The sequence below is a fragment of the Eptesicus fuscus genome, chromosome 7, assembly GCF_027574615.1.
Source record: "Eptesicus fuscus isolate TK198812 chromosome 7, DD_ASM_mEF_20220401, whole genome shotgun sequence".
NCBI lineage: Eukaryota > Metazoa > Chordata > Mammalia > Chiroptera > Vespertilionidae > Eptesicus > Eptesicus fuscus.
The window spans coordinates 9,803,027-9,830,396 of NC_072479.1; the positions used below are offsets into that span (position 1 = coordinate 9,803,027).

The following is a 27,370-nucleotide window of genomic DNA, read 5'->3' on the forward strand; positions in this document are numbered from 1 at the left end:
TGATTCCCCATGTGAACACACATCTTTCTCTAAGAGAAGATACCCAGAAGCCCAAGGTAAAGGGTTGGGGTCCTGAAGGAGTAGGGCTGGGGCGTCCCTCCCTGTCCTGGCGAGGGCTGGACTGCACAGAGGAAGTGGCAGCCACAGCCCGAATGTGAGAGCACAGATGAGCGGCAGCAAAAGGAGCTGCCTGCCGCCCCTGGGCACCGCAGGCAGGATATTCTAAAGGAACTGCTTCCCTGGAAACTTGACTTCTGCAAGATCAATCTCAACTAAGTTTAATTTTAGTAATTTCAACTTTTTCTAAATTCTGTACATAAAGTAAAACTATTAACATTTGTTATATCATGATATTTCAGAAGAGTACATAATCCAATTTTACATCAAATGCATAACTCACTGATGAAGGTGAAGGTGAAACGGTGCTGGGTAGCAATGGCCACCCAGTGAGGGGACATCCTGGCTTTAAACACGGTCCATCTGCTGTTTACCAACACTTTCGTGTCTCTAGCTTCATCCTGTCCTCCCAACTCTAGTCTCCTGAGTTAGCTCCTACCTTCCCCTGTACACCTACTCCTGCCCCCGGCCCCACCTCTCTAAATGGCAGCTCCATCCTCCTAGTTGCCCAGGCCCAAAGCCCTGCAGTCTCCATTCATGACTCTTTTTCTGTCCCAGCTCATGTCCATTCAGTGTGCCTGACCTTCACACTGTCTCTCAGCACTGCCAGGTCACTGCATCATCTGTTCCCTCTCCTTCTGCCTTTGTCCCCTTAGTGTGTGCTCTCAACATGGGACTCAGAGAGATCCTGTTTACACAACAGTCAGATCACTCTGCCCAGTTCCAAACTCTCCAATGGTCTGCTCACATAGAGTAAGAGTCAGACCCTTGCCATGGCTCTTAAACATTATGCAGTCACTCCTACCATTCTCCTGCCCACTCACTGCTCCTGCCTCCCTGGCCTTCTTGCCACCTCAGGGCATTTGCACTGGCTCCTCCCTCTGCCTGGAATGCTCCCCCAGGATATCCACACAGTTCCCTGGCACCTCCTTTGGAGCCATCTTCTAAGGGAGGCCTTTTCCGTCCACCTTATTTAAAGCTATAACCCTCCTCCTTCATGTCTCAAACCTCCTATCCCCGCCCCATCTTCATTTTCTTCAATACTAGTTATTTCTCCCAATACACCATGTAATTTGTTTACTCACTAAAAAAAGTCTACCCCCTCCCCCTCCCCCTCATTCTACAATTTGAGCTCCTCAGGGGCAAGGATTTTTGTCTGTGGTCTGCTTTATCCCCCTCCCCACCTAGAACAGTGCTGACATGTTCAAGTCCCTCAGCAGTAATTGTTGAATGAGTGACTGAATACATAACTAACTTGTAGCAGCTCTGACAACAATATGTAGGTCCATCACATTATCATGAGAATCATTAAAAATTAATTTCATCTTTTATAGAAGTGCTTGTCAAAAAACTAATCATTAAGACCATCAATAATTACCTCAGTAAATGACAATTCACAAAGTAATATAATGGCAAAGAGGTAAGGGAATTCCCCTTCCACTAATAATAAAACAAATGTAATAATAATAATAATAGTAGTGGTAATAAAGCTAATGTTTAATACTGGTAGGGGTATGGCAAGAAGAAGCATGTTGAAGAAACACTAGTATGAAAATAATTATTACAAGTTTTCTAAAAAAAATTAGCCTGTAAAAAGTTTAGATATGCATTATCCCATAATTACACTTGAAATAACTCATCCTAAGAAAACAATATGAAAGAGGACAAATAAGTAATCACAAAGATTCCAATTGCAACATTATTGAAAACTAGAGGCCTGGTACACGAAATTCGTGCATGGAGGGGAGGGGTGGGGGGTATCCCTCAGGCCACCTGCACCCTCTCCAATCCAGGACTGCTGGCTCTCAACTGCTCACCTGCCTGCCTTCCTGATTGCCCCTAACTCGCTTCTGCCTGCCAGCCTGATCACCCCCTAACCACTCCCCTTCCAGCTTGATTGATGCCTAACTGCTCCCCTGCCAGTGTGTTTGCCCCTAACTGCCCTCCCCTTTAGGCCTTGTCACCCCTAACTGCCCTCCCCTGCATGCCTGGTCCCCCCAAACTGCTCTCCCCTGCAGGCCTGGGTCCCACCCAACTGCCCTTCCCTGCAGGCCCGGTCACCCCCAACTTCCCTCCTCTACTGGCCTGGTCACCCATAACTGCCCTCCCCTGCAGGCTTGATTGCCCCCAACTGCCCTCCCTTGCAGGCCTGGTCCCTCTCAACTGCCCTCCCTTGCAGGCCTGGTGCCTCCCAACTGCCCTCCCCTGCTGGCCATCTTGTGGTGGCCATCTTGTGTCCACATGGGGCAGGATCTTTGACCACATGGGGGCAGCCATATTGTGTGTTGGAGTGATGGTCAATCTGCATATTACTCTTTTATTAGATAGGATACAGGCCTGGTGCACAGGTGGGGGCCAGCTGGTTTGCCCTGAAGGGTATCCCAGATCAGGGAGGGGGTTCCCTTGGGGTGTGGGGCGGCCTGGGTGAAGGGCCTGTGGTGGTTTGCAGGCCGGCCACGCCCACTGGCGACCCAAGCAGAGGCCCTGGTATCTGGAATTTATTTACCTTCTACAATTAAAACTTTGTAGCCTGGAGCAGAGCCAAGCCTCCTGCTGGCTCCATGGCTGGTCGCCATTTCTTTTGGGGTTTGTGTTCTTCTATAATTGAAACTTTGTAGCCTGGAGCAGAGGCCTAGGCCAGCCAGGGCTGCAGAAGCTTTGCTTCCTCCTTTGCCAGGGGAAACCCAAGCCTCACACTCTTTCCAGCTCAGTGGCTGCCGCCATTTCTGTTTGGATTTGTTTACCTTCTATAATTGAAACTTTGTAGCCTTGAGTGGAGGCTTAGGCCTGCAATGGCACACAGAAAGCTTGGCTTCCTTTGTTACCAGGGAAACCCAAGCCTCCCTCCTGCTCTCTGTGGCTGTAGTCATCTTGGTTGGGTTTATTTGCATATTTGCTCCTGATTGGCTGGTGGGCGTGGCTTGTGGCCATGGCTTGTGGGTGTAGTGGAGTTAGGGTCAACTTGCATATTACTCTTTTATTAGGTAGGATAGTACAGAGTAAGCAGAATCCAAGTGCCAGTGAGGACAATGGTTACCTCAGTTCTACTGTTATTCCCCAGTAACCCACTTTCCCACCTGTGTCCCATCCGTATTACTCTTCAGGTTGCAATTTCTCAAACACCATGTTCCTTGCTTTGGTGACATTTATCACAACTTATAACTGTGTATTTCTTTTTGTGCTTGCTTTACTGTCAAGTTCACCCATTAGACCATCAGCTGCATGAAGGCAGGAGCTCTGTTTAGTTTACTGCTGCCATCCTCCATTATAGCTTCTGGCACAAAATAAGTACCAGAATTTGTTGAATAAATGAACAAACATTATTAGGCTGCCATTAAATATTTCTGAAACATTGATGGCCTAGAAAATGCCTATATTATGATATTCATAGGAAAAAACAATATTCACATTTGTATTATTTTAGCTACTATGCTGAAAATGCATAGTAGCAGAAAAATGCATAGAAAGAAAACAAATTGAAAGAAAAAACTCCATAATATTGATTCTGTCTGGGTGCTAGTAGTATTACTTTCTTCATTCTATTTTTCTACATTGAAAAAATTTTAAATGCATATGTATTATTTCTATAATAAAATGATACTTTAAACCTAGAAGAAGAAGAATGAAAGGAAAAACAACCAGAAGAATGAAAAGAAAAACAAAGAAGTGCAGAGAACATCAGGAGGTGACACTGGCCAGCCATTGCAGAGCAGAGTGACAGGGCTAGGAGAGGTGCAGGCCATTCTATGTTCTAGATTTGTGAACAGGTGAAAACAGAGTGATATGGTCAGTGCCAACCTGCAGGAAAAGCTCTCTGACAAACTGTGGCCTGCAGGCAGCGGCCAGCCCACTGTTGTTTTATATTAAACTACTAGAGGCCCAGTGCATGAAATTTGTGCATGGGGGGGTGGGGGGGTGGTCCCTTGCCTGGCCTGCACCCTCTCCAATCAGCACCCTCTCACAATCCGGGGCCACTGGCTCCTAACTGCTTGCCTGCCTGCCTGCCTGATCGCCCTGCTGGCCTGCCCTCCTGCCAGCCTACCTGGTCACCCCCTAACTGCCCCCCCGCCGGCCTGTCTGTTCTCCACCCAACTTGCCCCCTGTCAGCCTGGTCACACACAACTGCCCCCTCCTGGCCTGGTCGCCCCCCAACTGACCCCCTGCTGGCCTGTCTGGTCGCCCCCCAACTGCCCCCCTGCTGGCCTGCCTGATTGCCCCCCAACTGCCACCCTGGTCACCCCCCAACTGTCCCCCTGCCGGCCTGGTTGCTCAACAACTGCCCCCCCTGCTGGCCTGCCTGGTTGCCCCCCAACTGCCTCCCTGCCAGCCTGTCTGGTCACCCCCCAACTGCCCCCTGCCTGTCTGGTCAACCCCCAACTGCCCCCCTGCCAGCCTGGTCACCCCCTAACTGTCCGGAAGGAAGTTGGACATCGGGAAGATGTCTGTTAATCTGGTCTAATTAGCATATTACCCTTTTATTAGTATAGATATTGGCACACAGCTGCACTCACGTCTTACCTGTGGCTGCTTCCATGCTAAGCAGTTACAATACAGACTATCATAGCCCAGAAAGCATAAAATATTGACTATCTGGCTTTTACAGATAATGTTTCTGAATCCTGGCCTCCAGGATGTGGTTATAGGGCCATCATTTTAAAGGTGACATGAAGGTGACAGTTGAAGATAGATAAGTCTTGATAAATGTCAGATGGAATGACAGAAACAGGGTGAGAGGCATTCATATTTTAGACAGTTACCACAATTTATATGATAACTATTTAAAAGTGCAGCAGGGAAAAGCAGTCACTGTTGGATGGGTTACCTGCAGGATCAGAATTGTAGAGACTGGCAGCTGTTGCCATGGGTCCTGGTGGGTGGATGGTGCTTGCTGAAGACCTCTGACTGGCAATCAGGATCCTGCTCTTTGCAGAAGGTAAACGGGACATCGCTCCCAATCCCAACTGGGGCTTAAGGAGCATGGCCGAGCGGTAGAAGGTGGGAGGAACTTCGTAGTGTGCATAGGGAGGAGAACAAAATTCTTCTTTCCCAGGGAGTTCTGTAACCTATAGCAAATGAGCAGAAGCTCAATCAGAGAACTCACATTGCAGGATGAGGACTGCACCAGCTCAGGACACCAAGCTCCAGCAATGACCACTTGGCAGCCCTGATCACTTACCTTCTTGGGGCACAAGTGTCTTCATTGCTGAGTTGACACCATGCCTGGATGACCTCTCAGGTCTCCTCCAGTTCTAATAGTCTATAAACCCACATCTCACTGGGAGAAAAAAGAACTTATTTGGTAAGATTTTTTAATTTGATTGCTACAAAATCATAGGAATGTGTGCAAGTAGCCAATCTATAAATAACAACGTTAATGAAGCATGGGAAGAATTTGCAAATGTTCATAGAATTATGAGTTTCATTATTCCTCTAAGAAGAAAAGGCACAATTTTTATGGTAACATAGTCTTATAATTTAAAAAATGAACTTTATCAATTTATGTTGTCTTTTCTAGGTTACTTATGAAATAAAACATGCACTGTTAATGAGGGAGAAAAGGGTATTTGAAAGAATAGAAATGTTAATGGAAAATAATGTGTTTTCAGGCCTCTGTAATCTATTTACATCATTGAAAATGAGAGACTGATTTACCTCCTCTAATTGTCCTCCCTGATAAGGGAGGGCTGACAGGAATGTCTGGGAAAGATTCACCAGAATGGAATTTCTAGGAGAGAGTCTTGTTGGCTGCTGAAGCACAGACCTAGAACCGTATCTATACATGGCCCAAGTCAGTAAGCATCCAACAAACAAACAAAAAACAGGTTTCTATTGTTTCCTAAATTTAATAATGTAACATTCCTGTTACTTTTTCCCATAGTTAACAGTTTAGACTAGAATACAACTTACGGCTACCTTTCATGTATGCAATTCTGAACTCACAGAGGATGTTCATGTTATCAGTGTTTCTTCATATTAAAAAGGGAAAAATAAGACAGTTCAATCATCTATTTCCTCTCAGTTTAAAAAGAATAGTGCCAGAGGCCATGCATGAAAAATACATCTGTTAATTAATTCTGCTCTAAATCACAATATATTTTGTTACACATATCCAGGAATCACAAGCATTTAACAATATTTTTAATAGGGTCTATGAAGCTCTGATCCAAGCTGTTGGAAGAGATAAGCCCTTAAATTGATACTCTTTGAATGTTGAAATAGATACAAGTTCTCCTTAAATTGACATTATTGAAACTAAACATTAGTCCTTTAAAGTTTTATCATAATCACATTGTAAAACATGCATGATTGCTATTGTAGACCAGCTGAACTGGGGCCACAGCAAATTACATTCCTTCAAAAGAACATTCTACCTTTGCACTCTGATAAAAACATTTACTATTCTCTACTTAATTCTCTTACTATTGATCTTTCACTTTTATATTATACTCATATTTCCTCTGTTCTTTTATCTTTGTTTCTAAATTTTGATGTCACTGCACATTGCCTTTAGCAGGTGCTCACATGAGGAAGTTATAATCATTTCTAACCTATATATGTCAAGTTTTTAGGATTGCAATATGCTGAGCTCAGTAATTACTCAGTTCTTTGAAACTGGATAGTTTTTGGGGCTCAAAACCCACCTGGAAAATGGTCATCACGATTTCAGTAACTTCAATGCCTGTCATTTTGTTGGGTAATTTGTCACTGGTAAGATAACAAATTCTTTACACAGGTGAGAAATATGCCTCAGATGCCTAATCTGTGCATTCTATATAATAAAAGCCTAATATGCAAATTGACTGAACGGAATGACCGGTGGAACGACCAGTCACTATGATGCGCACTGACCACCAGGGGGCAGACGCTCAATACAGGAGCTGCCCCCAGCCCGCAGCTCCAAGGCCAGCCAAGGTAGGTGTCAGCGGGGGCCCCCTGATCGCCCCGCCAGTCACCCCACAGATCAGCCCTGATTGCTGACCAGGCCTAGGGACCCTACCCATGCACGAATTTCATGCACTGGGCCTCTAGTTTTTAAAACAAGGGAATCTATAAACAACTTCACACTCGTATCTTTCATCTTTATTGACAGAACACAACAGGGATCACTGCACAGCAAAAAATTCTATCTCTAGGGAGCTTTGGTTAACTTCTGTTTGTATCCAGCATATGTGAATTCATAATTTAGTTATCACTCAACAATTATGAGCATGCATTTATGCCAAGCACTGAACTCTGGGGTCACTGTGGGGAACAAAAGTCAGAAAAAGTCTCTTCTCTCATGGACTTCACATTCTAGTTAATGCAGCAAAAGCAAAAAAGGTATATAGGAGAGATAAGTTCTAATAAGAAAGAACCTAGAGAAAGGGGTATGAGGAAAGGCAGCCTTCCCAATGAGATGACATTTGAAGAGACCTAAAGAAAGTGAAGGAGATAGTCATTCAGGTATCTGGGAAGAACATTCTAAGTTGAGGTCAGTGTAAAAGGCCTGAGGCAGCAGAGGGAGAGAGAAAGCCTGGAGGAAGGAGAGGCAGTCAGGAGGTAATGAACCACCCTACAGACTCCAGCCTGTGGTCTGAGTGGCCTGGGCAGACCTGAAGGGTGTTAGGGAGAGGAATGATCTGAGCCAGCTTTCCTTTTAATTGATCCCTCTGCCTGCCAGGACATTGCTTCAGGAGGCCAATTTTCTTCATGAGCTCTGGGAGGACGACTCACCTAGCACCCAGTTACTTAAAGGGGCAGCACCCTGAGGAAAGGGTGAGGGCCTAGGAGAGCACCTCAGTGCTGCCCTTGTTCTGTGGCCTTCAGTGAGTTACTCATACCTCTCCACATCTGTTTCTGCATCTATACCAGTGGTCGGCAAACTCATTAGTCAACAGAGCCAAATATCAATAGTACAACAATTGAAATTTCTTTCGAGAGCCAAATTTTTTAAACTTAAACTTCTTCTAATGCCACTTCTTCAAAATAGACTCACCCAGGCCGTGGTATTTTGTGAAAGAGCCACACTCAAGGGGCCAAAGAGCCGCATGTGGCTCACGAGCCACAGTTTGCCGACCATGGATCTATACAATGATAAAAACAGCAATCCCAATCTCCAGAGAGTTACAGTAAGGACTGTTGAAGATTGACAAAGATTAAATATATTACATGGCATAGCAGGTGCTCAACTAAATGTTAGGTAATTATTATTTTGACTTAAAACAAAAAGCCCATGCCTATTTTCTACTCACTCTGTTCTTCACTTGTGTGAATATGAGATATCCCCCTCAGAGGATGAAGTCTGACCAATTTGAACAATGTATTTATCTCTGACTTCTTTTTCCATTGACCTGGCTTATAGATGAATTATGCTCACCTATTTAAACATGGAAGACAATTTAAATGCTTGCTCATCTAACTTCATGTGTATTCTATTGCGTGGAATTTAAATGAGTATCCTCAGATGGTAGATCTATCTCATTATGATCATCAACCTTCTCCAGTCAAAAATGTCCCTTTGTCTACAATCTCTTCTATTAAAAGCATTCTTTCTGTACAAGTGTATTTAAGGGAGAATTTCCAAAGGGAGAATATTCTGTTTTCACAATTCAAAATATGTGACAAAGTTTAGGTGTTCAACTTATAAATCATATCACAATGATAGTCTCTTACCTCCTGCAAAATCTTTTCACTAATCTGACTGAAATGGTGTCCTGGGGGTTTGATCCCAGATACCATCAACCCAGGACTGAAGACCCTCGGCTTCTGCAAGTCTGGCTTGAATTTCTCATAGAGGCTGGCAGCGGGCTTCAGGTCTCTGCCTGCCACCTTCTCCTCTTTGGGAAGAGCCGTGTTACATGTGGGCGGAGCATAAGGAAGGCCCACGGGGACCAGCGAAGTGTCCACCTGGCCGAGGGCCTGCGGACTCCTCCTGATGTAGGTGATGATCTTGGGCCTCACGTGCTTAGGCTTGGGCAAAATGATGGGCTTGGGTTCTGTCCTTTCTTCTGTTCTTTCAACCTGGTGGCTCTCCAGTCCCTCCTGTGAGGAAGGCGTACCCTCAGAATGTGTGGAGATAGGCTTGGGGATCCCACTGGGGCAGGTGTTCTTGTCAGGCACTTTGGGGGAGGTGTTCAACAACTGCAAGCTGTCAGTAGGAGGTGGGGCAGCCGAGGGGGGCCCTGCGTCCACACTCAACATCCTCAAGTCCTGAAGACTGGCACTGGGCAGGGCTGGCTGGTGGGTCACACTGACAGTTGCCTCTGGGTGGAGAGGGGTTGGGACACTGAGAGGAGAATCAGTTCTTGCTGTGGAACTTTCAGTTTTAACTGCATTTTCTGGAAGGTTCCTATTTTCAGCAATAGATGTAGTGACCTCTTTGCTTTCCCTGGCTTCTGAGCTGCTGCTCCTAGGGTCAAGGGGCTCAGGGACCCCAGTTTTGCTGTCTCCAACAGAAGGATCTGAAGTAAAATCCATAGCACTGGCCCTGCTCCCACTGCTCAGCACCCTTTCCTCCTCACTGGCAGCTGGGGGTCTGCTGTCAGCTGGGGCACGAGGAATAAAAGCTACAAGACCATCACCTGGTGACAAGCTGCTGGATGAACTTTCATGCAGCTTCCCAGCTGCAATTGGTGACATTTTGCCAGGGAGCGGATTATCAGCAGCTCGCAAGGAAGCAGGGCCAGGTCTGGGGAAGGTCTGAAGAGAACCTTGCTCACCCAGGTGGACGGTGCTCTGGTCCTGCACACTCCTGCCTCTTGGCCCTCCAAGCGGGTGGACACTGCTCTGGGGCAGGCTGCTGACCACCCTGGTGGGGGCTTCTTGCTGTGCTTCCCCGCCAGGCAACTTTCTCTCTTGGAGTAACATGCTGTCTTCCTTGGGACATCCCAGACATTCGGCCTGGGCTGACATGAATTCCTGCAGGGCCCAGGGTTGGACAAATTTCAGCTCTGGCTTGGGCTCTCCCTTTTCCTGACCTAATTGTGCTTCTGGCTTACTCAGGACTTCCTTGGATGCTGAAGTCAGAGCACACTCTGAATGGGCAGAACGTGGTGTGCTCTCGTTGCTAACTTCTGGTACATGTGCTCCTTCCATCTGGGTCTCTAAGCAGGTGGTCTCCTTGGTTTCTGAGGTAGATGGTTTAGGAGGACACATACCCTTTCCCTCTGAGGTGATATAAGCTGGAGGACAAGCTGTCCCTGGGGAGTGGGATGTCACTGTCTTCTGTTGCCCCTCACCTCCCTTTGGCACACAATCCAGGGCTTCAGGGGGTTCCAGTGGGGCAGGCTGTGGAGGTGGCTGAGTGAGGCTCCCAGCACACTCCTTCGTGAACTGGTCCCCTGCAAGGGCAGAGCTGCTCGCCCTATCCAAAGCATGCCTTCTCAGTTCTTCGTTGTCCAGTGTCTTTGCCAATTTATCCTTGGGAGCATGCCGAGGAATTTCAGTGCCCCTTGGAGTCAAAACATCTGGACTGGCCTCGCCCGTAACAGACCTCCAACCTGCCAGACTTGGTTCCTTTCCGCTCCACGGGGTCTGCAGGAGAGTTGTGCCTCTCTGCATTGTGTGCTCTTCGTTTATTTCCCTACGAACAGTCGAGGACAATTTTAAATCCTTCAGGCTGCTGGGGCCAGCCTGCAATCCCTTCCCAAAGCCCTGAAGTGAGTGAAATTCGTTATGGAAACGGGTTCTGTTTTCTGGCTCATGTGAATTTGCATTTCCAATTTCATCTGTCAGGTCACATGTCTGAGACTCATCATGAGAGGGACCGCCCTCCACCATGATCTGATTGGCATTTGTATCACCCGGACTTAGGAGACTCTCATTATTATTTTTCACCCCCTGTCTGTTGTCCTGCAATTGAGTGTAATATGATTTCTTGGGAGCCAGTGGGACACTCATCTTCCACCTTCAGTGGGGGCTGCTCGCCATGCAGCCCTCCTGGATGGAGAGGGGCTTCCTCCAAGCTGCTGTGGGATTAAAAGGAAATTCTGAAGCTGCTCATCGCCCCCTAATAATGTTATGTTGAGACACTGCTTTTAATCATTTTCAGAGCAATTTTAAAACCGAACCTTGTCTTGATATGTGGCTGGATGACTTATTTCTTAGGGGCCTGCTGAACAAGAGCCAATTAATCCATGTGACCTAGAGAGAAATAAAAATAAAGCCATGTTAAATTGACACAGAGATTCTCAAGAGAAAAAGGCATGGTGAGCACAGATTTATTCATCACTTTCATTGTATTATTTCATTCATTCATCCCATAGATTTCTAACAAAACCTTTCAGAGAAGGGCTACTGCTGGCCAAGTAGGGAGAAATTGAAACTTCAGAATAATTAATGTTAGAAATGGATGGTAAACACCTATTAAATCTTAAATTCAGATTTTAAAAATCCACAAGTCCATACTGATAGTGAATTAAAAGGGTGGAGGAGAAAAGAAGGCTCTTCTTCACAGAAGACTACAAACTAATACAGGGAAACTATGCAGTTAGGAAATCATCATTTTTCAACCACCAGAGTCATCATTATCTTGAACGAGGGACACAGCAGTGCTCCTGGGTGACAGATGGTTGGGGAACAGAATATTTACGGAATCTCAAGGTACCATCCTCCAGATTACTTTATTTCTTACAAAAGAAAAATTTATCTTTACAATTGAGACAAATGGTGGACCCTCCCTAATCAAATGATCAAATTTATCATCATCAATAATGGAAACTATCAGTGTTCCTGAGGTTAGGTAGTTCTCAGTGCTTCATATCACCCAGTAGTATTCTTGCTATAAATGTTCAACCTGAATGTCATTAAGAGGAAATAATCAAATTTAAATTGATGGACATTTTACAAAATAACTGGCCTAACCTTGGCCCAAAATGCCAATAGATATTGGCATGATCCTTGACTAGATCTTGGGTGTTTTTTTTTTTTAAAGTTAGCAAAGTATTGGGACAATTAGAAATTTAAACATGGACTGTATATTAGGTAAAGGTGTTTGATCAGTATTAGCTTTCTTGGTTGTATAACAGTATTGTGATCATATCAGAGATAATCTTTGGTTTTGGAATATACATGTTTTTAAACACGAAATACTTCTTAATATGACATGCTGTCTGTAACTTACTCTCAAATGGTTCAGCAAAGAGAAAAATATGTGTGCACATGTGTGTGTAAAAGATAGAGAGAGCATGTGCAACTATAGCAAAATGGTAATTTGAAAATCTAGGTGATCCACTCTACTATACCCACAACTTTTGTATAGGTTTGAACATTTTTGAAATAAAAAGTTAGAGGATTCTATTCCAACCTGCAAGTTCTGCATGATCCAATCCTTACACCCCTTTCTGGCCTCCTCCACACTAATCACCCTCTTATTCTCTAGGCGACAGCCACACTGTTCTCATTCTTCACATTACCATGTTCCTTCCTCCTTGCTTCAGGGCCTTTGCACATACTCTTCCATATAAATGGGATGTGGAATCTTTCCCAACCTCACCCAAGTAACTCATTTGTATTTTCAGTTTGCAGTATAAATACGACGTCCTCCAGGAAACCTTCCTGATCCACAAGAATAGATTAGGTACTTCTACGATGAACTTTCAAAATATATTTTATTTTTACTTTTTAAAAAAACTTCATCTGTATAAGACACTGAAGAAAATATGTTTGCACTCAGCATATATATCAGGCACTTAATATGAATGAACAAATGATTGAATGAGTTATAAAGATCAATGTTATTTCTGTCCTCAGAGAGCTTAAAATCCAAAATAGTATTTAAATTTCTATCAAAGTGAACTCACAGATCATCAGTAAACATTGTTGTGTTTTTTTAATATATTTTATTGATTTTTTACAGAGAGGAAGGGCAAGGGATAGAGAGTTAGAAACATCGATGAGAGAGAAACATCGATCAGCTACCTCCTGCACAATCCCTACTGGGGATGTGCCCGCAACCAAGGTACATGCCCTTGACTGGAATCAAACCTTGGACCCTTTAGTCTGCAGGCCGATGCTCTATCCACTGAGCCAAACCGGTTAGGGCAGTAAACATTGTTTACTACACTATCAATGCATTTTATTTGGCCCTGGGTGGGAGAGTTAAAAGTAACAAGGTTCTGCCTCGTCCCTAATTCCCCAAATGGGGGTTCAAAGTGAACAGTCTTCCATACCTTCCTCCTCATTCATACAAACATATGTGAGCTCATGAGCATGCACAGACATGCACACACACATGCACACACACATACACATGTACACACAACACCTGGGAGGCTCTTGTGATGTTTCTACTAAAATAGGTTACATGGCAACCCACTTGTCTTCCCTTCATCATTGTTTAATATGCAGTTTTATATATTTAAAAGAATATGTACATGTACTATATATCTATATACAAATATATGTATACTTATTTTATAACATATCTATACTAATAAAAGGGTAATATACTAATTAGACCGGGTCGACTGGACATCTTCCGGACATCCAACTTCCTTCCAGACAAAGCCACAGTGGAGGGGGCCAAGGCAGAGGCGGTTAGGGGGCGATCAGGCCGGCAGGGGAGCAGTTAGCGGGCAACCAGGCCAGCAGGGGGGCAGTTAGGGGGTGACCAGGCTGGCAGGGGGGCAGTTAGGGGGCGACCAGGCTGGCATGGGGGCAGTTAGAGGGTGACCAGGCCAGCAGTCGGACATCCCCCAAGGGGTCCCGGAATGGAGAGGGTGCAGGCCTAGCTGAGGGACACCCCCCCTGCACAAATTTTGTGCACCAGGCCTCTAGTATATGTTATAAAACAAAAATATACAATGAACAAGAAACATAAAGGATGGAAAAATCACCAATAACTTGCAGCTACCTCCCTACTTAATTTTTCACTTGACAACCTACCATGGGCTTCCCTAAGTGCTCAGCTGATGAAGCTCTCTTTTCTTTTCTTTTATTCTTTTCTTTTCTTTTCATTTTCTTTTCTTTTCTTTTCTTTTGTTATCTTTTCTTTTCTTTTCTTTTGTATCTATACATAAGTATCTACTTTCCACATAAGTTTCTTGTCAGAAATCAAAAAAGGAGAGAAAACTCACACAAAATGAAAAAATTAAATTGAAGTTCAATTTCTTTTTATTTGACCCTTCTTCCACTCTCCCCAGGACATATTAACATACTGATGTAGGCCATTCCTGTGTGCACATAACCCTACCCACATATAAACACCTGCACACGTGTGCTCTTTTGTTTCTCTGCTGTCCTACTCTTCTGCTCTCCCCATGTGCACTCATGGCCCTCATCCTCCTTACTCCCTTGGTTTCTTGACACAGGAGATTCTCAAGGAATCCCCTTCCTGTATTCAGATACTTCCCTTATTCAATTTTAAGAATGTTCTTCTTGAAGCTACACGTGTCCCTCAGGCACAAATACAAAAAGCAAATCAATAAGACAACAGTTTAAAAGAATACAGTACTGTGCTCCCTGGGTCGGAAAACAGGTGTCCCAGAAAGCTAGGGAGAGCAAGTAACTTCACAGACACGGGCCATCCACAAAAAAAGGGCATCTCTAACTCTCTGGGGGAAGAATCAGAAGCATGAAACTAAGAGCCCTGTTTGGTTTGGACTGTCGAGGCTGGGAGAAACAAATAAATGAACTTTTGATGAGCAAAACTGCATACACCACAATCCACAACCAGATGCCATATGGTGACAAATAGGTATAAGATCAGGGTCTTGCTAGAAAGAGTTGTCAGTAAATCATAAATGATGCTCATCGCTGAGGGCATGGAAAGCTGGAATCTTCTAGAGCCAAGAACCATTCTCAGCACTAATACATATTTGTACAGTTTAATTTTTAAATCATATTTACTTAAACTTTCATTTTAATTTAAGCAAATAATGTTTGTAATGACCTCCAGACATAGGTCTTAACATATCCTTGCACTTTTTGTTCCCTCCAGGTAAGGAAATGAAAGCAGAGAGAGGGTTATATTCCTAAGATCACACAGCTAAGAGTAAGACAGAGACAGGAAAGTAAAATCCATGCAAAAAGGGGAAGCTACAAAAAGAAAAGCTGCCTGTTGGTGAAATTGTACAGAGCACAAAGGAAGAATAAAAGGAAAAGTCACCATCATAAGAATCATAAGAATAAAAACAGAAAAGCAAAACCAGAACCCAAAGAGGGAGAGAAAGCTCACAGGAGACAGGACAATCAAATTACAAACCTTCTCCAATGACAGAGGCAAAATCACATACAGAGGTGTGTTCCCTGATATCTCCCCCTTGCCTGGGCACCCCTGAATTCCATGGTTCCAACAGAAGACAGTCAGAGTCAACATGAACAGCAGTTTTTTTCTGGACCTGGATTTCAATCCCGGTTACTCAACTAGATAAAAAGTTTCCCCAAATTAAACATGATCATAAAAATTCACACTCATAATACAGGAGTGTGTGAGTAAACAAAAAATGCAAATATGTCAACCAACTGTGCTCACTCCCCACTGAGGTGCATTTTCCCAGGGTGAGGAGAGTAACTTTCATGTGCCTCACATCTGTGACTATAGAAAGTTATGAACAATGGCCTTAGAGGTAAATGGTAATTAATCTCGAAAAAAAATCTATTTGTTAAGTCCTAAGTCCAGAAGAAATTTAAAGATTTTCTAGGCTCATGGACTATCTGATGCTTAATAGTCTTCCAAAGAGTTCCCCCTACTGGTAGGGTGAAAGCCCCAGTGTCAGGAAATCCACCAGCTCCTAGGCAGCCCCCTTCCCCCACCTCTGGGCAGGGCCTCCATCAAACCAGCCAGCAGCTGGTATTGCCTCCCTAGAACAGAACAATGCAATCCTTCCTCAAAAGCTGTTATGCTCCCTTCCTCCCCAAAATCTTGTTAAAGAACTCAGATTATCCCAACTAAGCACCCACACTAGGGTTCCTGATTCCTTTTAAGTAGGGTGCTCAGCACTAAGTACTCCAGTCTTGGGTGCATCATCCAAGGTTATGTGGAAACAAGATTTCCATTCTCTTAGGTATACCACACAATCTAACAGAGTGACCTCTTCATGGGCATATAAATTGCCCTATTAATTCCATATCCCACCTAATAAAAGGGTAATATGCAAATTGACCACATCTTTGCTATGCCCAAGCCACGCCCACCACCCAAGCCACGCCCACCAGCCAATCAGGGCAAGTATGCAAATAAACCCAACCAAGATGGCTACAGCCACAGAGAGCAAGGTTTCCCAGGCAACAGAGGAAGCCAAGCTTTCCGCATGCCCTTGCCAGGCCTAAGCCTTCACTCAAGCTACAAAGTTTCAATTATAGAAGGTAAACAAAATCAAACAGAATGGCGGCAGCCACGGAGCTGGAGAGACCAGGCCAGGGTTGGCCGCAGCAATAGAGAAAGCAAAGCTTTCTGCACACCCTGATCGGGCCCAGGCCTCCGCTTAAGGCTACAAAGTTTCAATTATAGAAGGTGAATTAACCCCAACAGAAATGACTGCTGGCTGTGGAGCATGCAGGAGGCTTGGCTCCTCTCCAGGCTACAAAGTTTCAATTGTAGAAGGTAAATAAATTCCAGATACCAGGGCCTCTGCTTGGGTCGCCAGTGGGCGTGGCCAGCCTGCAAACCACCACAGGCCCCTTACTCAGGCCACCCCACGCCCCAAGGGAACCCCCACCCTGATCCGGGACACCCTTCAGGGCAAAGCAGCTGGCCCCCACCCATGCACCAGGCCTCTATCCTATCTAATAAAAGAGTGATATGCAGATTGACCATCACTCCAACACACAATATGGCTGCCCCCATGTGGTCAAAGATCCTGCCCCCATGTGGACACAAGATGGCCACCACAAGATGGCCAGCAGGAGAGGGCAGTTGGGAGGCACACGGCCTGCAAGGGAGGGCAGTTGGAGGCAATCAACCCTGCAGGGGAGGGAAGTTAAGGGTGACCGGGCCGGCAGAGGAGAAAAGTTGGGGGCAAACAGGCTGGCAGGGGAGCAGTTAGGCATCAATCAGACTGGCAGTGGAGTGGTTAGGGGGTGATCAGGCTGGCAGGCAGAAGAGGTTAGGGGCAATCAGGAAGGCAGGCAGGCGAGTAGTTGGGAGCCAGCAGTCCTGGATTGTGAGAGGGATGTCTGACTGCCCGTTTAGGCCCGATCCTACTATCGGGCCTAAACGGGCAGTCGGACATCCCTCGAGGGGTCCCAGATTGGAGAATGTACAGGCTGGGCTGAGGGACACCCCCCCCCTCTGTGCACGAATTTCATGCACTGGGCCTCCAGTTATACAATAAAACACCAAGTACTATATGAGTTATTCCTAAACTACACTGATTCAATCCTAGAAATTCATAACTGGCTTTCAGCACCCATGGGTAGGATCATAAAAATATATCCCTGGAACATCATCTTGCTGGTCTAGGCCCATTGTTCTATCCTATTCAAAAAAATTTGGGCCAACCCTTAATTTTTCATCCAAAATATATGCAGTCCATTCTGTTTTCAAACCATCTTCAAAGAGGTAAGTGCACCTCCATTTTATCATTCATTTCATAGTACCAATGTCAGGAGAAAGGGGTGGAGGAAAAAGTGGCAGCATCTGGTGGCAGGGACAAGTAACTCCATGATGCTCCTCTTCTGCTTATCAGCATTCTTTGGACAAGTTCACACAGGCACGCCTCCTCCCACCAGGCGCTGCAGCCACTGCACATGGCCCATCTTGTCCACAAGAACATGATAAGAAACTTTGAGTAATAGCCAAGATATGGAAGCAACCTAGATATCCATCAATAGATGAATGGATGATACATATATTATATATAACATTCTACATCTTCTATTAATTTTTATTAGATAGATAGATAGATAGATAGATAGATAACAATGAAATATTATTCAACAATAAAAAAGAATGAAATCTTGCCATTTGCAACAACATGGATGAACCTAGAGGGTATTATGCCAAGTGAATTAAGTCAGACAGAGAAAGACAAATACCATATGATCTTGTCAAAATTTATCTCTAAAAATAAATAAATAATAAACAAGCAAAACAGAAACAGACCCTTCGATATAGAGAACAAACTGATGGTTGCCAAAGGGGCGGGTGTGGAAGGATAGGAATAAACTTTTAAAAAATAAAACATTGACAAACAAAAAGTAACTTTGTCAGACATATTCCCAAAATAATTATAACATCATCTCTCACCCAAAGGAAAAGAGTAAAAATGAAAGTAAAGAAAGAAAAGAAAATGAGGCTGATCTACCATAACTTGTTCTACCTACTACTCACCATTCTAGGGATCTCTGTTTATTTTTCTCATTACTCATAACTCACCAATCACAAATGCTAATTAAAATCCAATATGGGCTCCACATCAGGCTCACTGGCATGTAGTTTGAGTACTGCACTCTCTCCTTACTAACAAACAAAATTGCCTTTGACCACCTTTAACAATCACACATGACTTTAGCTCTCCCCAGCTCACAATCTCTGGGAATGGTTTAACAGGAAAATCATTCAAGCTTCCTTTAGTTTGCTTATTTAGTTTGTTTCTTATCTAGAGCTCTTCAGTGGAATGCATAAACATTTATGAATCATAAAGCAGACTGATAGCATCCACATGCTCAGATACAATCTCTTCATCCATCTTGTGCTTCAATTTCCTATTACCATGCTTGTTCTGTCCAGTCCAGTGTGAAAGGTATTCTCAAAGAAAGAGGAACTCAGCTGGTGTACCATCTTTGTGCCCTTCACTAACATGATCGTGGCTTAGCCTGGCTCTGTGACAGGTGTCTCTGCTTGACATTCAAAGTCTGATGAACAATGGACCCACATGTTTCCAGACTTCATCCCCTTGACTCTTCTGCTTAAAGCAGCCTGCCCTATAAAGTTGTCCTCCCCATCCAATAGGGAGCTCCACCTTCTGATTTTGAAAACTTTCCTAAATTTTCTCCTCCATCTCCACCCCCAAAAATGGTGCAGAAGGAGCTGCATATTGTCTCTTCATATCTTGAATCCCCAAATCTTTCCTTTTGGCACTGTCATACTGTGTTTTTTAATTATAGTGATGTGCACCTTATTTTACTCCAGTTAAGAGAGTATCTCCTTAATACAGATACATATATCCTACTTATAGCTACCCGTGTCTTTATTTTTTTTTACTAAACTGTAAGCTCATTAGGCTGGAGGGTAGTAAACTGCTGTCCAGTAGTTTGCACATAGTAGGCACTCAGGATGAAGCAATCTCCTCCAATTGGAGTTAAAATGGCAAATGTAGACACCGCTTTCAATACAGCACAAACCCTATTGTTTCAGTCTTCTAAGATGCAGATTATTAAGCCACCCTTTTCAACTGGGTAACTGGTGAGGCACCCTCTCCCCCTCACCTCAGAAGGCCTGCCCCAGAATATCTAGGGGAAATTATATGGAAAAATACCTTCAGACCATCACTGTTTGATTTACATTTGTCATGATATTTGATTTGTTTAGAAAATAAACAAACTAAAGGAAGCTTGAACTATTTTTCTGTTATTAAACGGAGGCATGGGTTTTGAAAACTGAACATTACTGTTCTACAGCCTTCCTTCACGGCCAGGTCTGCTGTGTAAGGCTTTATCAGCTGTGAGTTTTCATATAAATATTCAAGCGCTGTGCGCTTGAATGTAAAAGCAATTCCATCCAACAGTAGCTACTACAATGCAATAAATTATCCTTCAGAAGAACTTTAGATACAGAAAAATGTACAGGATATAAGCTCAAAATTTAACAGTAAGTATAACAACACAAAAAAGTCAAAATCCCAACTTTCAAATTCTGGTTGACATTTTTACTGAGCATATATTCAGGGTCCATAACATTCCACCACATTTAATAGGATGATTTTATATTAAGTCACTTAGAATATTTGCATACAAGTCGATGCATTCACCAGCTTTAGAAAGTCTCATGGCAATTGTTCCTGTTTTCTGCCTTCGTAATCATTTTAGAACATCCAGGTTATTGGTCCTATTGCATAATGCTGTGAAATTTTATTCTCAACAGGTGCAACTACAGGTCATCTAAAACGTGGTGTACTGCAAACTGATGAACTTCATGAGTTCAGCTTTACCACCATATGATTAAAACATTGACTTGCTAGTTGGGGGACAGTAAATACCTGTTCCAGGCTCTGTAGCTATCTGTGGTGCTGAATTCTGTGACAGCGTGCCAAATCCCGTGAAAAATAACAGCTCTCTGGGTCTCGCTTTACCCTTCTTATCTAGGTCCAGACATGAGTATATCACATTTTTCTAATAATAAACAGGACTGTGTTCAGAAAGAATGTCTTTGGGGGGAAGGTGAAGAAGCATATGGACATAACTGAAATGCTGTTATTTCCCCTTTATAGAGGGCCAGGAGAAGAGGTAACTTATCTTTTCATAGGATAGACCAATCTGACATTTAAGCAAAATATTATATTAACTAATATTTAAAGTTTCACTAATAAAAAATATTGCATGTTTCTCCAAAAATAAGCCTCATTCACCTTTGCCAACAACAAGTATTTGCTTTCCCCTTTAAAAGCTCAAATCCTTCCTTCCAGCATGAAATTTCAAACACAGAAAATATATGACATTAATTCCTTGCCTATTATTTTGTTTCTTTATTGAATATGATTTTTCTTTCAAAATTGCCAATATAAAAGAAATGGATCCTCATTGTATTTTTTAAAATAAAAATACCAATGTCCCATACTCCCACCCCAAGAAATAGAGTTGATGTGTAATATCCCCTTTTTTTACACTCAGATAATGGGTTTCTTTAACTCCACTTTTTTAATTTGCATGTCATGGATACCTCCCCATATAAATACTAGTACATATAATAAATTTATAATTTTAATGATCACTTTTACCATAATTTACCTGCCAGTCCCATTATTGTCAGAGAATTGAGTATCTTTATTGTACCCCATATTTCTTTTTCTTTTTTTTTTTAAATATATTTTATTGATTTTTTACAGAGAGGAAGGGAGAGGGATAGAGAGCTAGAAATATTGATGAGAGAGAAACATCGATCAGCTGCCTCTTGCACACCCACTACTGGGAATGTGCCTGCAACCAAGGTACATGCCCTTGACCGGAATCGAACCTGGGACCCTTGAGTCCGCAGGCCGACGCTCTATCCACTCAGCCAAACTAGTTTCGGCTGTACCCCATATTTCTTTAAGATGTGTTCTTAAAGCTAGAGTCACTGTGGAAATAGGCATGCACATTTGCATTTTTACACAGAATGCTAAGCTCTTCGAGGGATATTTGTTTTTCTCTTTTTTAATTTACTTACTTATTGACTTTAGAGAGAGGGGAAGAGAGAGAGAGAAATAGAAAGAGAGGAAGAGAAACATCAATTTGTTGTTCACCCATCCATGCATTCATTGGTTGATTTGTATATATGCCTTGATAGGGGACTGAACCCAAAACCTTGGTGTATTGAGACAACACTCTAACCAACTGAGCTACCCGTTCAGGACTGATGGAGGAGGGGGACAGTATTTGTTTTGTTTGCAGGTACATCTCCTGTGCCTAGACTATATGCCAGGGCCTGGCACATAATGGATGTCCCATAATCATCTGTGAATAAACAAGTGCTGCCCTCAAGAAAAAAGTGTCACTCTTCATTCTATCCTTCTTTCCCCCTATTTCCTGCTCATCTCCTCCCTCTCAAAACTCTTCCCAATTAGAATGACCAGATCATTTATCATTCAAATAGGGACACTTTTTTCTTGCATGAGAATTGTTTCCAATTATCTATTAATATAATTTACATATGGTAAAATTCACCCTTTTTGCTGTACAGTTCTACAAGTTTTGGCAAATGTATACAGTCTTGTGACCACTACCATCACAAGCAAGCTACAGAACAGTTCCATGAGCTCCAGAGATTCCCAAAGTCCTTCAGTGGCCAACCTTCCCCTAACCTCCAGCCCCTGGCAACTAATAATCTGTTTTCTGTGCCCAAAATTTTGCCTTTTCCAGAATGCCATTTAGTAAGTATAAGTGTACATTGTGCAGCCTTAGTGTGTAGCTTCTTTCCCCTAGCATAGCAATTTTCAAGTGGTGTGCCCCAAGAATTTTTAAACCATGCAATACCTGAGTTATTTAGTCAGGAGCACTAATCTCTTTTCCATCAGATTGTCAAATAAAAAATAATGCTAATAGCCAACACAACAAGAGCCATCCAGTGTGAATAAATAAAAAGTACCTATTTTTTTGTCAGATTGGCAAAAAATATATTTTTTGGTATCTCTGTAGAATTTTAGTAATTAGTTTGTGTGTGCCATGAGATGAAAAAAGTTGAAAATCATTGTCCTAGCACAGTGCACATGAAATTCATCTATCAGTAGTCAGTTCCTGCCTATAGCTAAATAGGACTCCATGCTACATACCACAGTTTCTTTATAGTCCCCAGGTGAGGGATGTTTGGGTTCTTTCCAGGTTTTGGCAATTATAAATAAAGCTATTACAAATGCTTGTGTATCAGTTATTATATGAAATTGGAACACTTTTGAGAGTTCAAAGATGCAAAACCTAACAGATTGTCAGATACCAGGTGTCAACTGGACATATGGTCACCCTGTTTAGTACATAGTCTCACCAACCAGGGTTATCTCATGCTTGTGTGTATTGACCGTCTATTATCTGCCTCCTCTCATCCTACCTAAGCTCCAGGAGAGCAGGCTCCTCTTCCTCAGTTCACCACTCTATTCTCAAGCCTAAACAGTAGTTGGCACATAAGAGGAACAAAAACATTTTTAATTGAACAAAGTTCAGTAGACACCGGGAAATTATTTTCATCAACACCTGAATAACACCATTATTGGACTCTGTTTCCAGTGCTTTACTGCATTTAATCCACATAACAACTTGATGGCTGAATATTATTACTGTCCCATCTTACAGATGTGAAACTAAGGTGAAGGAAAGTTCAATTACTTCTGATAGCAAATGGAAGAGCTGGTATTTGAACCCACAGTCCATGCTCTGAAGCCACCACTGTGAGCTTCCACTAAATCGACCGTTTTTAAAGTTGATGGGTTAAAATTTTTTATTTTATCCCTGGTCAATGAGGCTCAGTTGGTTGAAGGGTTGTTCTATGCACCGAAAGGTTTCTGGTTTGGTTCTCAGTAAGGGCACATACCTGGGTTGTGGATTCTATCCCCGGTAGGGGTGAGTACAGGAGACAACTAATCCATATTTCTCTCTCACATCAAGGTTTCTCTCTCTCTCTCTCTCTATCTATCTATCTATCTATCTCTCTCTCTCTCTCAGTAAAACATCTCCTTGGGTGAGGATTTTAAAAAATATATTTTATTTTGTTTTTACTTTACCTCTAGTGAGGTTGCAGGTCATTGCATGTGATTTTTGGCTCTTACTAATTCTTCTTTCATACTGCGTATCTCAGACATAAGATTGTTTTTAACAATTATATTTAATGACAAACACTGAAAACAAGCTATTTCCAGAACTCAGGTTTTATCAAGAGAAAATGAGATGTTAGAATTTGAAGGACTTATTCCAGATAGTTACAGGGGATAGAAGACCTCTTGCCTACCACTGACCTCACACCACCAAGCCCCAGTTCTCCCAGGTTTCCTCTACCTGGCATAGTGGTGTCATTGTCTACCGTATCACCAAAGCCAGAAATCTCAAAAGCTTCCTGGACCCTTTCTCCTTTAACTCACACCAAATCTATTAGGGGAAATCAGAGGGACTTCCAAAGTTCATGCCTAGCCCATCCACTTTTCTCCATCTCTATAGCTACCACCATCTCCCACATAAGTATGTAAGCCACATACAAATCTCCTACCAGATCTACTGCTTCCACTCTCGCTTCTGTAGAACTGTTCTCCCTTCACACAACAGCCAGAGTAATATCTTGACACATTAATCAGGTAGATCATTTCCCTGTCACGACCTCCCAGGGCTTCCATGCTCTGACTTGTGTGGCTGGTGAAACCTCTCTCCCTTCCCCCGCTCCCCACCCCCATCTCTGCAACCCTGCATCTCTGTCACTGCTCTGCACACTCCATGCCTGGCTGCTCACATGGCTGGACCCCTCTTACATTTCAGGTTTCAGCTTCAATGTGTCCCTGTCAGGCAGGCTTCCTTGGTGCTCATTCTCTGTCCCAGTTGCAGCCCGGTGTCCTACACAGCTTTCCCCAGCTATTTCATGTGTGTTTATTGTTTGTGGTCTGCATCTCCCTCTGGAGCACCAGCTCCAGGACGGTAAGGGTCAAATAAGCCCTGCTCACCACAGAGCCCCAGTGGCCAGAAGTGGCCAGTACATTGTAGGCATGCAGTAAGTATTTATTAACATATTAATTAATAAGTTAATTAATATGTGGCAAAACCACTTTCCTTCATTTAGCTCTCTGGGTGATGTCTTGCTGAGCAGATATCAATCACAGAATCACTGAGAGTTAGAGATGGAAAAGATGTGAGACATGAAGTAGTTCAACTCTCTTGTTTTATATGTGAAAACTACAGCTTTGAAAGGCTTTGTGACTCTAAGTCCCACCTCTAAGGCCTGTCACAGCAGGTGGGGCCAGGCTCCTCATGCCCCTGTCTGGTGCTCATCCCTGTTTTAGACTGAGGCTCTTTGGATCAAGCCTCCAGAGTTAGGAAGGTAAGAGGAACAAGATGATGTGGTGACAGGACTCAAAAAAGCTCTGAAATGGATCCAATTTACTGAGCATCATCCAATAAAAAAAGCACAGGGCAAAGAACAATAGAAAATAAAAGATAAATAAAAGGTCCTAATCCCAGAGAAATTAAACTCTCCTGAGGCAAACGGAATGTAATGTACATAAAATTAGTAACTTTGGTAATAAAAGGCAGGGTGGGATATATATGTGTGTGTTTATGTGTGTGTGTGTGTGTGTGTGTATGTGTGTGTGTTTATACATATATATATGATATATATATATATATATATTATATATATATTAGAGGCCTGGTGCCCAAAATTCATGCACGGGGGCAGGGGGGTTGTCCCTCAGCCCAGCCTGCACCCTCTCAAATCTGGGACCCCTCAAGGGATGTCCGACTGCCCATTTAGGCCCGAGATCACCCACTAACCACTCCTCTGCCAGCCTGATCGACTGATCGATGCCTAACTGCTCCCCTGCTGGCCCAATTGCCCCTAACTTCCCTCCCTTGCTGGCCTGGTCACCCTCACCTCCCCTCCCCTGCAGGCCTGGTTGCCCCCATCTGCCCTCCCCTGCAGGCATGGTCCCCCCCATCTGCCCTCCCCTGCAGGCCTGGGTCCTCCCCAACTGCCCTCCTCTGCAGGCCTGGTCCTCCCCAACTGCCCTTCCTTGCAGGCCTGGGTCCCTCCCAACTGCCCTCCTTTGCAGGCCTGGTCCCCCCGAACTGCCCTCCCCTGCAGGCCTGGGTCCCCCTCAACTCTCCTCCCCTGCAGGCCTGCCCCCCCAACTGTCCTCCCCTGCCGGCCATCTTGTGGCAGCCATCTTGTGTCCACATGGGTGCAGCCATCTTTGACCACATGGGGCGGCCATCTTGTGTGTTGGAGTGATGGTCAGTTTGCATATTACTCTTTTATTAGATAGGATGCTGTGAAACAGAATACTAAACACCACATGACTAAAAGGAGGCACAGAAATTTAAACTGAGGGACCTTGAAAATGAGATTTTTGCCCTTTCTGGCAATTTATGTGTGTGTGTGTGTGAGTGTGTGTAGTTTACCATAAACTCCAGCTGGCTGCCCCAGGCCGGAGTATTGGATTTGTACCTACAAATGCTTCCCCACCCACTTCCTTACAATCTCTTTAGTTGGAAATGCTAAGGAAAAGAAGCCACTATGAAATTCAAATCTGTCAAGCATTGCTCACTCTCAAAAAGATTTCCTGAGGAAGTAGAGCAAAATAATAGCAAAAATGAAGCATGGGAATTATCTATGGATTTCATTTATCTTTGCAAGCCTTACGTGCTTACCAGAAAAACTGAGAGTTATCTGTTCTGGCCAACAAAGAAAATGTCGACATATAGTTGAAAAGATTAGCAGTTTCAAAAGGCAGCAAGAATACAGGCTCTGACCCTCCAGAGTTGGTAATAAAGTCTCTGCCATTACTTCCTAAGACAGGTGGAAAAGCTGATATACTGATGATTAATATTCTACCTACAGAACACAGATAAGATCCATGTTCTTCCAATAACATTATTATGTGCCAGTGTTTATTAATAGGAGACTAAAAAGAAAGGGACTGCAAATCTAGATAAAAGCAAATGCTTTTGATATACAGAAAGGAAATGTATTTCAACATGGGCATTTCCATTGGCATCCCAAGGGCTGCATCAGACAAGATTTTGTGATAGTCTTATTAGAAGAAAGGGCAGCACTTTTTAAAAGCTGAATTCATGTGCATGTTTGCAAGGCATGCACTTTCTCCTCCGGTAGCTATCTGGCCTCCTAATTCAGGCCTGGCTGCTTTGCAGTCTTTGCCACCTGCCTGGCACCTAAAGTCTATCAAAAAGCCATTCTTAGATTTAGAGCCTCTCTTCTTACTCATTCACCTGACCAAATCCTATATAATAAAGAGCTAATATGCAAATGGTCATCGCACCCTCACACCATCACGCCATAATGGCTCAGACACTCAACACTAGGGAGAGAGGAATGAGGACCAGCCAGGCACAAATGAGCTCACGAGAGAGGAATGGGGATGATCAGGCCAATAGGGGAGCAGTTAGGGGCAAGATCAGGCAGGCAGGCAGGTGAGTGGTTAGGAGACAGCAATCCTGGATTGGGAGAGGAAGTCTAACATCCCCCGAGGGGTCCCGGATTGGAGAGGATGTAGACCGGGCTGAGGGACTCCCCCTCCCCTCCACTCCCCCCTCCCCTCCACTCCCCATACATGAATTTTGTGCACCGGGCCTCTAGTTTTAGTATAATAATGTAATATTTCACTAATTTATTGCCTTCCTTATACAAATATTCCCAACAAACCTACCCCCTCTTGTCTTTCCTACCACTAGTCCCATGGTCCAGTCAGCTTCTGTAGTATGGATGGGAGAATCCATAAATCTACCTGAACAGGGAGGGAGGGAGGCTGATTCTTGGGGGAAGGCAATTCCTGGCATAGTGCACACTGAGGGGCAGCTTGAACACATTCTCAAACTCCTCGGCTAGGCCCTGCTCATCTTAGCTTTTCCAAGTGGGTTAATTTCACAGCAATAGGCACACTCGAGCTGTACCTCCCTGACCCTCCTCTGTGCTAGACCCTGGGAGTGGAGG

The 27,370-nt window shown here is 43.7% G+C and overlaps 1 protein-coding gene across 3 annotated transcripts in view; it reads right to left on the reverse strand.

The window, feature by feature from the left end:
- The window catches only part of MTUS2 (microtubule associated scaffold protein 2), a 366,940-nt gene extending 355,945 nt beyond the window's left edge, over nt 1-10,995 (reverse strand). For all 3 annotated transcript variants that reach the window (XM_054719703.1, XM_054719702.1, XM_008158182.3), the window contains exons 1-2: nt 8,770-10,995; nt 4,940-5,180 (exon numbers count right to left, since the gene is read on the reverse strand). In XM_054719703.1, the coding sequence (XP_054575678.1) occupies nt 4,940-5,180; nt 8,770-10,995 (2,467 nt within the window). The remainder of the gene's footprint in view (nt 1-4,939; nt 5,181-8,769) is intronic.
- Between the last annotated feature and the right edge of the window lie 16,375 nt (nt 10,996-27,370).